The sequence below is a fragment of the Trachurus trachurus genome (genome assembly GCF_905171665.1).
Source record: "Trachurus trachurus genome assembly, chromosome: 7".
NCBI classification, from domain to species: domain Eukaryota; kingdom Metazoa; phylum Chordata; class Actinopteri; order Carangiformes; family Carangidae; genus Trachurus; species Trachurus trachurus.
In genome coordinates, this window is record NC_139901.1 from 5,968,260 (window position 1) to 5,986,603 (window position 18,344).

An 18,344-nucleotide genomic window follows, 5' to 3' on the forward strand; every position below is an offset into this window, starting at 1 on the left:
GATTGAATTCTCGTCAGCTTCATGCACATGGCAGGAGGGTTAGCAAAACAGCAGAAAAGCGATCAGACTTGTGCAGTTCCTCTTTAAAGGTATGATAGTTTTTACTCTAACTGTGTTTCATTTGAAATGCTGATCAATAATATATGTATGTGTGTGTGTGTGTGTGTGTGTGTGTGTGTGTGTGTGTGTGTGTGTGTGTGTGTGTGTGTGTGTGTGTGTGTGTGTGTGTGTGTATAATTTATGTTTTTTACTGAGTCTCCTCTCTCTAGCAACAGTAAGCCCACTGACCTGATCAGCTGATTGTTTTGTGAATGATGTAATCCAAATGTGAAACTGAGAAAGAACAAATCCTGCCAGGTTGGATGGTGGGCGGGGCAAAGACTGCTTTGTTGTGACATCACAAAATTACAGAAGCCCTGATGGTTTGTTTTAAGGCCCAGTTTCTGAATACAGGCTGTGTGCATTTCTCTGTGAACCGATACTTTCACAACATTAATACAAAACTTAAACATGACCTGTTTCATAATTTAAAAAGACATCTACCCATATGAATCTACTGTACTCTGACAGACACTGCTGAACCTTGGGCCCTACCACCCTGTTCATGGATCTGGAACAGAGAGGTAGTCTAATTGTTTCAATAGAATTATTTGACACAAAGACCTACATCATGTCAAACATAAAACTACAGCTGCTGAAATTTGTACCAGAGTGAGCAAAAGATGCGAGGCACACCCATCCACCACCTCCGGCCCAACCTTCACCTCCACTCCTCCACTTGCCTGGCTAAATTAATGACACACCACAACTCACACTGGAACTTGACAGCATTGGGCATGAATTACAAGGCACAGAATCATTGTCCAACATGGCTGTAATTTGAGCTGCCATATGCCTCCTCTTTCTCCCTCTGTTCTTATGTAACTACCCTCTTTCCAACCTCAACCTCTCCTCCATCACAGCCATTTACCCTCCTCTGCCTTACTCCACCTCCTCCCTCCAACTACTTTCTCCTCCTCTTCTTAATTTTACACTTCCGTTTGCGTGCACACACAAACGCACACTCTGAAGCATGTGGTGATGACCACATTGCAAATTCTGCCAACTAGGCCAATGTTACTGGCTACTGGACATGTTTCAGTCCCCCGCTGATGCTGAGTCATCTTCGTGACTCTCTCCATGCATTATTTCTGTTTATGTGCCTTTGTGTTTTGGTACGTTTCCCGGTATCAGTTGCTGTTTAAAAATACCCATGCTCATTTTTTGTCTGCTAATTACTGTAATCCATAAACTTTGTTTAGGCTTGTAGGAAGGGGTTGTTCCCAACAGGAGGAAGCCAGGGACTTTGAAAATGGGTCCTTCAGCTGTACAGAGAATTTGACCATAGTTAATTTATATATAGAATAGTGAAAATAAAATGTTTCCAGTGGTTTCCCTGCTTACACAGTGTAAGTCACTTATTTACCAAAGAAAAAGGTGTATAAAGAAAATCTTTGTCTAATGTCACAAGAGGCACTTGCCAGTTGAGAAAAAAAAAAGGCGGACACCACACAAGCCTAGATACTGTACATGCTTGTACACTGAGTAATCAGTGAGTCTCCCTGACAGCTCCACGCTGCCCTCCAGTGGCAGACTGGAGCAGGGCAGGGAAAGATGGAGGACGAAAGAAGAGCAGCATCAATGCACTGAGGGCAGAAACAGTCAGTAGGTTGGTTGCTGGGGTAACAGCATTCAATTCAAAATCACTCATCAGATCAAGCAGTGTTAGCAGTCTGGACTCATTATATCATATTTTTTCCTTCAGCCTGCCTTTCATTTCAGCTTCATAAAGAAGGTGAGTGAACTTTTACTTTTGTACTCTCCTTTTATATGAGTTATGAAAAACTCTCCCAACCCAGGATTTTTAAATTCCCAGCCTCTTTATCTCCCATTATATGGAATTCCTGAATAAATGCTGAATAAGTGCTGACTCTTGGATTTTAAACCAGCACTAAGTAACTTTTCAACCTTCATAAAATATTTTCATAACTTTTGTGATGATACATCGACTTACAACAAGTTGAATGACACCTCTGTCGTGGTCTGAGGGGGTCTGTATCTCTTTCTCTGGCACTAAGCAGCTTTGAGGAGCATGGTAGGAACCCTGCTCTCACTTTACTTTCACTTTCACTTTCACTTTTGCGAGTCACAACAAGGAGGAAACAGGCAAAATGGTACTTTAGCAATGGATTATGTTTGTGTTTTCACTTTGAAATGATCCACTGGAAACAGAAACTTAGTTTTGATGTCTTCTGTTAATTTTAATGCAGGATATTTACAGGGCTTCATGCTAGTGTTCATGGGAAATGGAGTCTTCCTTCAAGCAAAACACTACCGCTTTGGTCCACAGGCGCCACCAAACTCAACCAAAACTGAAAGTTCTTTAGTATTGCTTTAAAATTGCCCATCATCACAGAAGCTTTTACAAAGAAGTTTCTTAATAAAGCAATAAGACCACTCAATATTTAAGTGACCTAAGTCTTTATGAACAAGTCACACATGAATAAAAAGGACACAACCCCAGGCAGACACTTTAGCACAGCGAGCGCAGCTCTGTTTCACTCCTTTCTTCTCTCCAGCTACTGCCTCTGAATGTTTCTTTTGCCCCTTAAAAGATGAGTGGTTGAAGATATTAATCTGTGATTCACATTCAGTTCTTGCAGATTTCTTTATAATGGGATAAATTCCTTCCTTTCTTGTCAGATCCTTAAATACATCTTACAGTCCTCCCATGAAATTCCACATTTCTCTTTAATCACCTGCAGTACCTTGTTTTGATCTGATGAATGAAGCGTATATTCATTCTCTGAAGCTCATTCCTGTCGGTCATGGGGCCAAATGAACAGGCATGCTCCATTTAAACTCCAGTCTTACCAGGAAGACCGAGAGCCTGCGAGATGATCTTTTCCACATACTGTGCCCTCTTTGCCTTCTTTCAGTCCCACTGGCCTGATGCTCCCTTTACTTTGGTTTTCAAGATCCTCCCCTTGTGTCCAAAGTGTCTTCAATCTCTTGTCTTGTTCCTGCATCATTTACTGCAAAGTTTTGACAGCAGTTCTTTTCTCCTCTAGAGGACCCATAAGTCTGTGTTGAGATGAAGTGTGTGTTTTGAAATTTTTGCAGTTGGCTGATGATTGTCAAGAGCTACTGCTATAGCTGACATCTTCTTCAGTGACCCTACATGCCTACTGACAAATGTAGTTTCAATAAAAAAAAAACACATTTGTTATGCATATACAGTGTATAACTGCTATCATATTTCAACGATAAGAGAGAATTCTTTCTTCTTCCTAATATTTGAGTGGAAACCTAAAAATGTCCTTCTTTTCTGCAGATTTACCATCAAACTTGTGATGCAGCAAATATCCCAAGGGCTGCGTCTACCGCTTCTCCTCCTCCTCCTTGTCCTCCTCTTCCAGCCTCTGACCTCAGATGACCTAGAGGAGGTGGACAAAATGCCAGTGGAGGTCATTGTGGACAGCTCCCCCTGCAGCGCCACATGTGGGCTGGGGCTTAAAACCCAAACCGTGTGTCTAATGACAGATAGTGAGATGGCGATGGAAGAAGATGTGGGCAGTAAAAGCAGGACAGGGGTAACGCAGACATGCTGTAAACATTTCAAAACTGAATGTTTGAGATAAATGTAAGATGGTAACACAGTCATGTGGAAATGTGGCTGAATGGAAGGTGTCGGAGAAGTGTCGTGTCCGTAAGGTGAACTGTCAGGAGACGTGGCAGTGTGGCCTCAGGACCATGACTGTGACCTCAGGACAGAGGGTGGAGATTGACTGTCTGGGAGAAGTCATGGAGGCGATGGGGAAGTTCTCCTGGAGGTAACAACACAGGAGAGATGGAGCAAGGCTTACTGCATGTCTTTAGTCTGACTTTTAATTGGATTGTGTATAGGCCTATACACCGAGTCGGCAACCAAGGAAACGTCACTTCCGGTCAGAGCCGTGGGGGAAAACAAACCATTCCCCCATAGACATAGGCTACGTGTGAAAACGCGGCATTTTAAACGTTTGTCTAATGCTTGTCCGCTGTCATGTCTTAGTTTGAATCACTTGTATATGCTGACAAAGAGCTATTAAAAAGCTCATCACGATCCGGGTCGATTGTTGTCCGTACATTTTAAAATATTGGGTCAGTCACTAAGCCTACACCGAGTCGGCAACCAAGGAAACATTATTCTGGTCAGAGCCGTTACACGGTTGGGTAAGATATAAAAGTTCAGGTTGTGGTTTTTCCATTTATTTGCGGTGCAAAATGGTACACAACAACTCTTAGGCATTGTCTCCGAGTGTCTAGAGCCGTGGGGGAAGACAAACAGTTCCTCCACATGTGACTGACCCAAGACCCAATATTTTAAAAGTGACCCCGATCATGATGAGTTTTTTAATGTATAGCTCTTTGTCAGCATAAGTGATTCAAACTAAGACATGACAGCGGACAAGCGTTAGACAAAGGTTTAAAATGCCACGTTTTCACACGTATGTCTATGGGGGAATGGTTTGTTTTCCCCCACGGCTCTGACAGGAAGTGACATTTCCTTGGTTGCCAACTTGGTGTAGCCTATATGGATTTTTTTGTTCTTAAAAGCACATTAGTACATTATTTTGATAGTTTTCTCTCTCAGCCTCTGCCTTAGATATTAGGCTAGAGTTGTAAGCATGTCAGGTCTTAAAGCCTCCATTGGAAAAACATGTGACTGTTGTCCCTGTGATTCAGAGTGTTGTGGCGTTATGCCAGAGGAATCATCAGCTCTGACAACTCCCTGTTTGATCGCTATGAGGCTCTTCATCTGGACCGAGTGATTCTGGACCCAGTCAGAGAGGAGGACGCAGGTAATCCCCCACCCCTCGAAGTGTGCGGCACTTTTGTCTTGTGTACAGTTTTTTCACAGCATTTTCCAACATGAGGCAACAATTGTGTTATTAGATTATAGTCCTCCTCCATCCTTTCTCTCCTGGGCGCTGCCATTTTGTTTGGGCCTGTTGAATATTTTGCTGCCAACCGAATCGCTGGTGTCTTAAGAAAACACCTGTCTAGGTTGAGAAAAATATCACAGAAAGCAAAAATTACTAGTCAGATTAGAATGAATTACTTTGTAAAGGTGAGGTTTAAAGATAAGCCCAGAGTAGGTTTCTACCTCACCTGCACATGTTTTATTCTTTCTATTTTTTTTTTTGATTCTACAGTTGTGCAAATCCATGATGGTAAAGCACAAACTTTATTTTCCTTCAGGCACAACAGAGAAGTGGTCAAGAAACATTACAGCTTCTCCCTTCAATTCGAGGCAGACGGAGGGAAACCTCAAAAAAGAAAAATGGCTCTAATAATAAATCAAAGGCAAATTTTAGCAAGGTTGAGATTTTGAAATAGAGGAGGAATTGACTGCAGAAATTAAAATGTGTTTTGATAGAGGACGAGATGTGATTTGTTGATAAAGGAGCTTGTGAATCAGCTGCCAGCTGACCTAGCCATGGATGCACATGGATACTCAGACACAAAAACACCTCCTGACTAATAATGTGATCTTCCAGGTACTTATCGCTGTGATGTGCAGGATGCCGTGTTCCGCAGGGTGAAGAGGGTTTATTGGGGGGTCCGTGTTTTACCTGCAGGTATCCTCAGTCTGGATTATGAAAGCTCCCTGGCCAACTGGGAGTTGAACCAGCAGAACCAGACTGTGACAGGCCAGCATGTCCACTCAGTGTTTGTTTTTTACATGGTAAGTGTGGGTATATGGCACCAATGTATTTGGTGGTTTTCTGTTGCCAGTTGTTTAAAATCAGCTGAAGTCACTTAATGTGAAATAATGATATTTCTCATTGCACTGTGTTTGTTGTGTGTGTGCGCGCAGACAGTGGCACTGGTTCTCCTGGTTGTTGCCTACCTCTTCATTAGAGTGGGCAGAATACACAAGAGGGCAGAAGCATTCTGATAGATGCAGAGTGATCCTGAACCCCCAGCCAATCCATCATTTTAAACATTAAAGGACATTTGTACATGTCATAATACTGAAAAAAACCTTCTATTCTGATTATTTTATTAAATCTGTTGATAATTTTTCTGTTGTTAAAGTTAAACATACTGTGCCTTGTTTTTAGTGGAACATTTGATATAGTTAAAATGATGTATTTGTAAAGCTGTTCCTTCAGAAATCCTCATTGCTAATGTAAGGCAAGGCAAGGCCTCTTTATTTATAGAGCGCATTTCATACCAAGGCAACTCAATGTGCTTGACATAAAGACAAAACATAAAAAAAAAAAAAGAGAGAAGCATAAAACAGAATAAAAACAAACACTAAAAACAGAGTTAAAAGCAAGAGCAAATAAAAGTAAAATAAAATAAAATAGATAAAGTTTAAAGTTCTTAAAAAGAGCTCAGCTATTGTTCCAGTTGTGTGCAGCATAACAGCTAAATGCTGCTTCACCTTGTCTGGTTTGAACTCTGAGCTCCACTATCTGACCTGAGTCAGTAGATCTCAGAGCTCTACTGGGTTTATACTCTACTAACATGTCATTCATGTATTCTGGACCTAAACCATTCAGTGATTTGTAAACCAGTAGCAGAACTTTAAAATCTATTCTGTAGCTGACTGGGAGCCAATGTAAGGTCTTAAGAACTGGGCTGATGTGATCTGATCTCTTTGTTCTGGTTAAAACTCGAGCTGCAGCGTTCTGAATGAGCTGCAGCTGTTTGATACTTTTTGGGGGGAGACCAGTCAGAAGACCGTTACAGTAGTCTAGTCTACTGGAGATAAAAGCATGAATCAGCTTCTCCTGATCATTTTGGGACATAAAACCCTTAATTCTGGATATGTTCTTAAAGCAGAAGTAAGCGATCCACTCGTTTTGGCTAACTTCCTGTCAGCAGATGGAGTTAGCAGTCCCCGCCCTCGTCCCTACGTCACCACATTCACGCGCATCCCTTGGCTGCACACACAGAGAGGACCGCCCCTTTATGCCGTTCTCTCTCCTCATTGGATAATGGTTGTAGGATACAAGGAAAGTTTTCTCCTCGGCTTACAGCAGAGCAGAGTGACTGACAGACCCGTGTTTCAGACCAAACACTCTATGTAAGTGATTGCCGTCGGAAGATATAACTATTTAAGACTTATATTAACACAAATATTCTGCTTACTTCTGCTTTAAGTTGATAAAAGGCTGATTTGGTGACTGATTTGATATGGCTGTTGAAGGTCAGATCTGAGTCACACGCCTCAGCACGCCAAGGTTTCGGACTTGGTCTTTAGTTTCTAAGGTGTTTACTGACAGCAACCCTCTCCTCTTTATTGCCAAAAACAATGACCTCAGTTTTTTCTTGATTTAACTGAAGGAAATATTGGCTCATCCAATTTTTGACTTGCTCTAAACAGTGACATAATTGACTCTATTGGACTGCAGTCATCTGGAGACAGTGCGAGATATATCTGTGTGTCATCTGCGATAGTTGACATTAGAATTCTGTAGAATTTGACCCAAAGGCAGCATAATGTACAATAGCATCACTTTTTTCCATCAGGAAAACTGACTTCAGGACCACGTCCTCAGTCATTATCAAACATTTTACTCCATGGTTTTTGAGAAATAAAGCCTCAAAGTTGCATTTTTAGCTTCTTTTAAACATGAAAAAAGGTCTAATACTCCATATTTACTGTACAATAACATCACTTTGGTGCATAAATTCAGGCAATGGTTGGTACAGTTGACTTCAGGACCACCCTGACTACTCCCTCACTCAATACCAAACATTTTTTACTGCATCATTTTAGGAAAATTAAGCCTCAATCGTAACCGTGAAGAACTCCTTAAAGTAAAGAAGTTGTTTTTCAGTCTGTTGGTCCTGGCTCTGATCAGTGTGTATCTGCTTCCAGAGGGCAGTTGGGAAAACAGACTGTGTCTCGGAGGAGGGGCGGGCAGTGGTGCTCCTATTGTAGGCTCAGCCACCCTCACCACTCGCTGCAGCGCCCTCCTGTTCTCCACAGTGCAGCAGTAGGTCAGGATGCTCTCTATTGCTAACCTGTAGAAGTTCATGTGGTGTGTGTGTGTGACCTTTACACCCCTGAAGACTGCATACATCACAAAGTTAAATACATGTATGACTTTATAACCTGAGTCCGTAACTGGGTCCTAAAGCAACTGCAACCACACACATTACATTATATGTGACCGTTACACCCCTGAAAACTGCATAACCTACATCACAAGGTCAAATACTTTTCGTCTTGTCATTATTACAATATTATAAAGTCAGAAAAGTAAGGAGAAAAAAAATCTAAACAGGGTTGGACTCAGGCCTGGTTATTTATGGGAGACCACCTGGGAATATCAGGAGCTGTAAACTTTTTCACTTTTCTTTGCAAACAGCAGAGGGCGCTAACGCTCTTGCTGCATAAGGACATTTAATGTGGTCTTCACACCTGTAAGGGGGCTGTATTTCATTTTATTTAAGAGACCTCGTTGGTCTTATAAAAAGCAGCCAGTAGTGCCAAAGTATAGGACCTTATTCTTTACAGCTTTTATGAAGTTATAACATTGTAGATGCCAGGCTTCAATAGATGGAAATAACTTGGACTGCACAGTGTGGGAGATCTGTAAGTTAGTGCTTCATTTGTGTCATTTCAACAACTACAAGAAAAATATGGTCTGTTAAAATGTGATTTTTTTTTTTTTTTTAGATATCTCCAAGTCAGACACTTTGTAAGAACACACCTGGACCATTTTGAAAACGCCACCCCTGACAAGCAGGTGTCTCAGAGATTGCACAATGGAGAGGAATGCAATTTCAGTTATATACGATTAATTTCAGGAGCTAGACCAGGTGAACATGGAATACATGTATAAAGGAAGCCTGGGAAGTAAAATTGGGTATGGGAATAGCAGAGGATATGGAAATTCAATTCAATTCAATTTTATTTATAAAGCGCATTTCATGCACAGGGCAAACTCAATGCGCTTTACAATAGTTAAACAATTATAATACAATGCAATAATAGTGCAAACAATTAAAAAAGTGCCAATTTAAAGACAAAACAAAGCAACATCAAAACAGTATCACATACACTTATATAAATGCTCAGGGGACACACATGCACGTACACACACACACACACACACACACACACACACACACACACACACACACACACACACACACACACACACACACACACACACACACACTCACACTCACACACACATACACACACACACACACACACACACACACACACACACACACACACACACACACACACACACACACACACACACACACACAATTTCAGGAAAGCCTGATATAACACACAAACAAATGTAAAACACACTTGCTGCTTGATCCAGTTTAAAATTCTGCATACTGTTTGCTTCACAATAAAAATATTTGAAAAGCAAAGAAGTTTTAACATTGAAAAGCCTACTCAGGCCTACTGCAATGCAAAAACATTTAATTCATTTTCAAATGCATTACCTTATGACTCGACTAAACGTTGTCTGGGTATTTTCCAATTCACTCACGTCTCAAGCAATTGAGTGATCGCATTTTATAAACATGGACTTGTAAATGGACAATGGTAGTCATAGTCACGACGCTTTTAATCTGAAAAGCTCTAACCGGATGCAGGTCTTCTTGTGCAAGCCGAGCGCTGTGTCTGACTAGTGCGCGCAAGGCCAGATGTAAGTAGGCCGATATTTGGCAATAAATATAAACCCTCTTTATTGAGCAGCTCTGCTGGCCAACGCTATCTTTAAATACGTTCCTGTCTCGACAATAAGCGTCGCCGAGTGAGTGAACTGTGAAGTATTTCGTTTATATTTGCCCGTCCTCTGTAGTAGCGTGTTGACACTGCGCAGTGCGCACTGGTACTAGATTCAGAACCTCTGCATTCAGCTGTGACATTCTGTGTTTTTATCATTATCAATTTACAATAACAAGGGAAGAATTGCTGTCATGTATTTTGACCATGGTAACCATAGTGTAATTATCTGGTTGGAGACGAGGATTAAATTTGAATTTGTGAAAAGTGATGACTTGTTGAAGGTCCTGTGCTGTTCTGACAGAAGTTTGGTCAGTAGCCTAGGCTACAGATGTTACTTGGTAGCTACATGAGGGTTACTGTTTTGTTGAAGGAAGCATTTTTGAAAAGATAATATTAGATTAGACAGGCTACTCCTTATCTTTTTTTTTTTTTTTTTTTTAATTTCCACTAAGATATTCCTTTATTCATCCCATGGCAGGGTAATTTCCAGTATTGCAGCAGCAGACATCAATGAAAGTAATAAAGAGCACAAGTCCAACGTATTAATTATTAAAAGAAAAAATGAAGTATTCAATTTTTCTATTACAATAACTTAAAGGGATAGTTAAACATTTTGGCAAATTGGCCCATTGCCATAATCCCTATAGTCATAGCAGTAGGTTCGTTACCTTTAATTGTCGGTGCAAGCTATTTTTAGAACGGAGGAGCGGAGCGGCAGGCTGCTCAGAGCTATGCTATGGAGGCTAAGGGAATTTCTTGGTTTTCCTCATCAAACTCATCAAATACACAACCCAACAACTCCAAAAGGCTGTCGTGGACAAGTTGTGAGCTGCACAATCCCCACGCTATGAGATAATAATGGAACGTTACGAGTCTGAGCTGTTTTAGAGGCAAATTCATCAACCAAGAAATTCCTTTAGCCTCCATAGCGTAGCTCTGAGCAGCCTGCCGCTCCGCTCCTCCGTTCTAAAAATAGCTTACACCGACAATTAAAGGTAATGAACCTACTGCTATGACTATAGCGATTATGGCAATGGGCCAATTTGCCAAAATGTTGAACTATCCCTTTAAAGCAGAAGTAAGCGATCCGGTCGTTTTGGCTAACTTTTTGTCAGCCAATGGAGTTAGCAGCCCCCGCCCTCGTCATGGATCTATTGGTCCTCGTCCCTACGTCACCACATTCACGCGCATCCCTTGGCTGCACACACAGAGAGGACCGCCCCTTTATGCCGTTCTCTCCTCATTGGATAAAGGTTGTAGGATACAAGGAAGTATACAAGAAGTTTTCTCCTCTGCTTACAGCAGAGCAGAGTGACTGACAGACCCGTGTTTCGGACCAAACACTCTATGTAAGTGATTGCTGTCGGAAGATATAACTATTTAAGACTTATATTAACACAAATATTCCGCTTACTTCTGCTTTAAGTCACAGTTGAGCGTTGAATAAAGTCATTAGCAAGTTCAGCACGTCCACTAGAAACACTTCTGTTGTGGTGCGTCAGTTTGCACACATGTATTCTGTATTTGCATTGTGTTTGTTTATGTGTTTTGTTGAGCCGCAGTGCATTGAGCTCTCAGAGCCGCTGCATATTTGTCTCTTCCGTAGGCCTGAATCTGGATCAGCCCCTGCACTCTGCATGTGGCTGAGGAGGGAAGGGAAACACTGTGAAGGAAGACGTCTGCTGCTTTGAAGTAACTCGGGCACAGCAACAGAGAAAAGCTGCAGAAGAGACAGTTCAGCTCCTCCACTGCATTATGAGTGAGTTAACAAACTTTGTCAGAGGCCAAATAGTTGGAGCCCAGCTGGCAGGCCTGTCTGTCCGAGAGACAGCGGAGTTGTGTGATGTATCTGGGCGGACTGTTCTCAAAGTCATGAGTGTTTATAACATGTATGGACACATGGAATCAGCAAAGAGGAACAACAGGCACAAGACAAAGAGGAAAAGGATCAAACAAGCAAAAGCTGGAGTTAATGATGGAGCTGCTACTGGAAAACCATCATCTGACCCAGGGATCGACCCACAAAAACATGAAGAAACAGAGATTCCTGAATCTCAGACCACTGACAAGGAGTAGTTTGGTCTGTGCATCACTATCTTGTCTGAGACAGAGGAGGAGAAGTCTAAAAGGGGGTAGACACAATTTAGAGAGAAGCTGAAGGTGTTGAAGTTAACCCTGGCTTGTCTATTTAACTCATAAAAATGTTTCTCTGTGTTACACATGAATCTGTATTGTGCAATGATTTCAACAAAAGAAAATACAAGTTTTCTGTTATTCATCCCCCTCCTGTGTCAGTTATGTGGAAGTGCTACAAACACAGCCTTTTAAGTTGTAAACTGATTCCTCAGATAACCCTCATTGGTCTCTCACAGTCATCCAGAGAAAGAGATTTTGAAATGTGCATTCTTAAATTGTACTGCATCACTAGATAATCACCATTTTACTGTTGTAACTGTTTAGCTAGGAGCTACTGAATATAAACATACTGATGCAAAAATATTGTATGTTTACCCCTTCCCTATCTAGTTTCCTTTCTGTTACCAGTTATAGTTTTAATGAAAATTCTGATTTTATGTTGATAAACCATTGGGATGACAGCATTAAAAAGTTGATTTGAGGACCTTTAAAGGGTTTGACCCTCGTAGACCAATGGAAGCAGCACTGCAGAGCTGTTTCTCCATAACTGATAAGTCTCCCACTGGCGTGAAAATCATTAATTAAAGCCCTAATTGGTGTACCTTAGAATGAACATCCTTGTCTACTCCTGTTGCACCACTGGAAAAGGGAACCTCAGGAGTGGCTATAGTGTTTGTGGTGAATGTGCAGGTCACAACTTCTCCACAAGAGTGTTTTGGAGTTGTTGGATATGTGATAAATTTGATGAGGGAAACGGGACCTGTACCGTTCACCTCCATTGTGTTCACTGAGCAGCTTGCATCTCTGCCCCGCCGATCTCAAAACAACTTGCACCGATAATTAAAGGTAATCAACCTACTCCTATAACTATAGGGATTATGGCAATAGGGATTATGGCAATAGGGATTATGGCAATAGGCGAATTTGCCAAAAATGTTGGACTACCCCTTTAAGTGAGCAGGCGATAACTGTCACAGCCGACCGCGTGCTTTTATTCTGAAAAAAATCTTACCGGATGTGTGGTCTCCGTGATGAAACGGATGAGACTCTCGGTGAGGCAGAGCGGTGGACAGGCTGGCCTCTGGACACAAGTGTAAGTAAAATATAACAAATATTATTTCAATGCGGAAGTCTCTGCGTAGAAATGTATAATTTTCCATGGCGGTAAAACGATAACAGTTAACTGTGACGTCGCAGTTTGCTGACAGAAGCTAATCTCGTACACCTGGCTACTAGGTAAGGTAAAGGTAAAGGTAAAGGTACTTTATTTGTCACATATACAGCTAGTACAGTGAAATTCTTTCTCTGCATTTAACCCATCCCTGAGGAGCAGTGGGCAGCCACGGTGCGGCGCCCGGGGACCAACTCCAGATTGTGAGCCAGTGCCCTTGGTCAGGGGCGCTGACTGGAGGATCAGGCTAGCTGGCATGTTTTTAGTGGTGGGGGAAACCGGAGCACCCGGAGGAAACCCACGCAGACACGGGGAGAACATGCAAACTCCACACAGAAAGGACCTGGGCGGCCGGGGGATTCGAACCCAGGACCTTCTTGCTGTGAGGCAACAGTGCTAACCACTGTGCCACCGTGCCGCCAGCGTGCCGCCACCGCTAGCGTACACTGCAGCATCGAACATCGACGTGTGCATCAAGTTGACTGAACATTTTCTGACTGTCAGCGGAAACAGCTGGTGGCGAGTGGTTTTTTATGTCGAAATGCTTATTTAATGCGTTGTAGTTGCTGGTTACTTCACAGTCTGAAGCGTGTCAAGTTTATTTACAGCAGGTGAAGTCTCTGACAGCTGACTACACTGATGTGTAAAGTGACAGGGGGCTCATGGTGATAGACTACAGCAACGTTCCCTCTAATTTTCAAAGCTCCTGAGCAGAAATTCAACTCCCTGATGACCTGCTTGAGCGACTGTGAGCGAAAGCTTGAGCATACACAGTACACCCACATGCTGGTGCTATGGCCTCCCCTCTCCAACTCCAAATATCAATACTATTGGCTATTACTATAATGATTAACAACAGATTATTTTGACAACATTACCTAGGCTACTCCAGTTACAGTTAATGATAACAAAATACTATATTGTTTTGGCAAAATAGAGTTTGCATTTATTGCCATATGAACAATTATGTCAAAAAATAACTAACATCAAGTCGGTGTCATCAACTCTTGGCGCAGAAGCATTCTTGATATGAACAGTAATAATAATTCTCAAGCAAAAACTTCAATCGTAGTTGCACTACAGACCACGGTTAAGGTCATACATTTCACAATTCGAAGCACACATTAGGGAGTAAACTAGTCTGGGATATTTGAGTGTGCAACTTTTTTTTGTCTTCTGGGCAAAGAGGTGGGGAGCAGTGAGCAATTGCACAGTAAAACACCTTAGAGGGAACAGTGACAGCAAGTGTCCGTAATTTGCTTTTTTTTTTCTCCTAATCATCCCATTTCTTTCTTTTGCAGAGCAGCAAAGAGAGACCACAACAACAGTTCCCTGTGACTGTATAATGACAACACCTATGGTAGATGATTCTGGACCACCTATTTACATTAATTACAGAGCCTGCTTCCTGTCTGTCCTCTGGGTTTGGCCCCACTAAAGTCAATTAACACTATGAGTGACTTGACAGAGTTTGAAAGATGCCAAATAGTTGCTGCACGACTCTCTGGTGCATCTGTCACAAAAACAGCACAGCTGTTTAATGTGGCAAGAGGAACAGTGTCCAGAGTTATGACTGTATACATCAAACATGGACGAACGGCATCGGCGAAGAAGAACAGCGGACGCAAGTCAAAGCTCACTGAGAAGGACAGGCAGACACTTCTGAGGATAGTCGATGAACACCCCGAGTATACGGCCACAAAAATAACCGCAGAGTTGAACAGACACCTCTCTCGCTCTGTGTCAGTGAAAACTGTGCGACGTGAGCTTCACAAAGCTGGTATCTTTAGAGGAGCAGCCAATCAAAAACCTCAGACTGACACTGTCACAAAGAGACCAGATGGAAAGAACAATAAACCTGAAATTGACAAGGAGTGTGATACACAAAAACCTAGTGATGAGAGTAAGAGTGTCAAAGAGTGGTGAACAGCTGCAGCCTGTGGGAGACAAAACAATATCTGAACCCCAGCATAGTGCAAGAGCACAACACCAGCACAGTCTGAAGAGAGGACACAACTAGAAGCCCTCGTCAGTGAAGACAGCGCACAAAAGGCTAACCCCGAACTCTGAATAGAGCACAGGATGTGACTGATGAAATAGATCACAACTCACAAAAATACGAAGAGGGTGGAATGGAATAACATTATCTTATGTGTTGTATTTCAGCTTTTCTACTGCAGTACTGACACTTTTCATTGTTTTCCTGGATTACAAACAAACATAACCTCAATGTAGATATTTGTCAATTAGCCAGAATAATGGAAAATGGTTGTCAAGCCAATGTGTAACAGTATCAATATGTTACTGTGTTGTTACAAATAATGCTTTGATTTGTTCATCAATGATGGTTATACTGAGATGAGAGTTCTGTTCTTCACCTTATGTGATTATCCTGTCTACTACATTTTGCATGCTGGTATAGCTGTTGCAGGAGAATGGGATGTAAATAAGCTATTAGCACATGTGAAGCTGGTACTTTCAAAATCAAATCAAGTAACAAATGGGTTACTGTTGTCTAATTCACTGTGTGCACCCACTTTTGATACTTGCACTATGTCATTTTTAAAGGGTGATTACTAAGTGTTTTTAACCGATTTTACAATATTATGCAAAATCTTGTTCCACAACTTCCTGAGTTGTTATGAGCATTCACAGTTAATTATACAGCTGTTCACTGCGGTGCAACAGCAGGCTCTGTGCAGACAACATCTTTACTTCCATTGAACTGCACTTTAAAATAAAGTTGTTGGTTTTATGTGTTGACGGTAGGTTGTATTGATTGTATCTGAATAAAATGGCACTACCACCTGCCTCCTATTGAATGAATAGCTTTTGAATTTGAATTTGAGATATGGATTTTATCTTATAAACCGTAACTGTATTTATATCATCTCTAGATAAATCACTCAGTTATCGCGGGAACAAGTGTACGTCTTTTGTTTTATGATATAAAAAGCACTTGGTCCAACACTTTTTACAGTCTATGGGTCCAACAAACGAGCAGTTTTTTCTTCAGATGACTGTGGTACTACCATGGCTCCGCCTCCAATACATCCATGTGTACTACGCATGCGCGTCAACCAACGCTGTACCCGGAAGTAGAACGCCGATAGTAAACAGCTAGTCCCAGCTGTGTTATTCTGTACAAGATGGTGTACGTGTCTAATGGTGAGTGGCTTCTCCTGTTTCAATAGTTTTCGCACATTTACAGTTCGTTTCCATCTTTATTGCAAATATAATCTAACATTTCCCATTAATAACAACAACAGTTACATGTGTGAGACCAGCGGTCCTTTTTACCTAGCAGCTTGTTAGCTACTGTAGCTTTTAGCCTCAGCATACCCAGCTCCAGTGTTAGCGTCATTCACTTTCAGTGTTAAAGCAGTCGTTTCTTCAGTGTGTTTTGGTAAACAGTAAGTTATCGAAGGCCAGTTTAAGTCAATAAGTAAATCGAACCGTCGACGCCGTAAAGGGTAAACCAAAGACGAGTTTTAAAACAGTGCGTTTCACATCACGTCTCATCCACCATCTGATCTCTGCTGTTCTCAGGTCAGGTCCTAGACAGCAGGACCCAGTCGCCATGGCGACTGTCACTGCTGGCCGATCTCCTCTGGGGCGCAGTGGAGTTTATCGGCCTGTTGTAAGTCTGAGCCACTCAATCATGTTACCAAATGTCCAGCTTATTATCTACAATGGATCCGTGATATTGGAAACACTTCGATCCACAGGTGGATTAAGAATGAAATGTTTTGGTAGCTGTCTGGCTGTCTAGTTATATTGTTCTTCAGGTGTTGTTAGTCAGCAGACAAGTTCCATCGTCTAATAAGATGGAAATTATGTAATCAGAAGAAATGTATAAGTAAATCCAATCTGATGTTTGGCAAGTCCAGTATTGTTCATCACTAGCTTAATTTAGCTTGATCATTTATCTGATGGCAATGTGCATGACACTTATCAGATACTCAGTCATAAATCAAAGAATTGAGTAAACCTGTATGTAACACTTGTGTGTTTTCTACCAGTTTCAGGACATTGATTTACCCGGACCTGACAAAGGATGGAACCTCGAGTACAACACGCTTCACTGATGGCAGAGGGTAGGTCCCTGGGGTGCAGTAATTCCCCTACTGTCACATGATATGACTTGCCTTTCATTTCCATTTGTTCCAAACAATGAAGATAACTTAATCTGAGAGTTGCAGCCTACTTACAGTTGTGGCATGTACCTGATCAATACATAGGAGCTAGAGTTTACTCCCCAGTGCACATAGTTGACTGCAGAGTCTCTTGTGTACATGTTTCAAGCATGTGACATTAGGGAAAATAATACAAAAATATTTATTTTATTATTATTGTAATTAGCCTTACTTAAGAATATTTCACTTACTGTGCCTATTTCTTCTCTTTTGTGCCTCTGTTTTGCTCCTGCAGTCCTCCAGGTCCCCCTGGTGGCAGAAAGCGTATGGGAAGAGTAAACCACAATGCAGGGCCGAACGCTCCACCAATGGGTGGAGGAGGATGAGGAAGGTAGAAAATTGTTGTTTTCTGAATTAAAAAAGCTCATTGGATAAACCGCTTGTTATCCTTTAGCTTCTATTTATCTGGTTCAAAATGTAATTTGTTTGATGTAATGTTTAATTGTCCCACAGCTATTTGGACATGACATTAATGCAACATTACTTCATTGTTAAACCCCTCACTTTAGGTAAACGTCTACACTGAATGTGTAGGCGTGGGCTCTGCCTGTCCATTTGCTGGCATCAGTGCTGAAGCCCCTCTTCATTGGCTGCCGCTGCCCTGAGCAGCTCCTTGATGCCTTTCTGGGAATTCCTACACGTAGGGGCCAGAAGGGTTGATGAAGCAGCCAGCTGCATACTTCCCTTTTCCTGCTTCTACCCTTCCACTATAGTCTTCTATAGTATTCTATACTATAGTCTTGCCTCACTGAAATCTTGGTTATGGTAAATCCTCTGGGGAATCATTCAACTAGTTTGTCTGTGTTTTGTATCCCTTTGTTTGAATAAAAAATGTGCACTGTTATGACATTACTGAGTTTGTCTTGCTCCATTATTTTCAAGCCTGGTAATGACCAACTTGCCTTTATTTAGAGCTGGATAATACTGCCCAATGAGCATACATACATACTGTATGCCATAGTGTGGATTAAAGCTGCAAGTCCTGGGGAGATTTAAAAGCAATGGATTACTAGGTTTGTTACAATATTTTTGGGTTGCA

General features: G+C 41.7%; 2 protein-coding genes across 2 annotated transcripts; both read left to right on the forward strand.

Moving 5' to 3' along the window:
• Positions 1-3,392: 3,392 nt before the first annotated feature.
• On the forward strand, positions 3,393-5,983 carry tmem81 (transmembrane protein 81; the record flags this gene model as incomplete). The annotated part of the gene is made up of 5 exons (XM_083975717.1): positions 3,393-3,632; positions 3,727-3,872; positions 4,768-4,883; positions 5,583-5,770; positions 5,903-5,983. 5 exons carry the CDS (start codon positions 3,393-3,395, stop codon positions 5,981-5,983), a joined length of 771 nt encoding a protein of 256 aa, XP_083831843.1.
• A 10,218-nt stretch (positions 5,984-16,201) lies between these two features.
• Positions 16,202-18,157, forward strand: selenok (selenoprotein K). Its single transcript, XM_083975593.1, has 5 exons — positions 16,202-16,277; positions 16,659-16,749; positions 17,132-17,206; positions 17,541-17,636; positions 17,815-18,157. Exons 1-4 carry the CDS (start codon positions 16,259-16,261, stop codon positions 17,629-17,631), a joined length of 276 nt encoding a protein of 91 aa, XP_083831719.1. The 5' UTR covers positions 16,202-16,258; the 3' UTR covers positions 17,632-17,636; positions 17,815-18,157.
• The last annotated feature ends 187 nt before the right edge of the window (positions 18,158-18,344 follow it).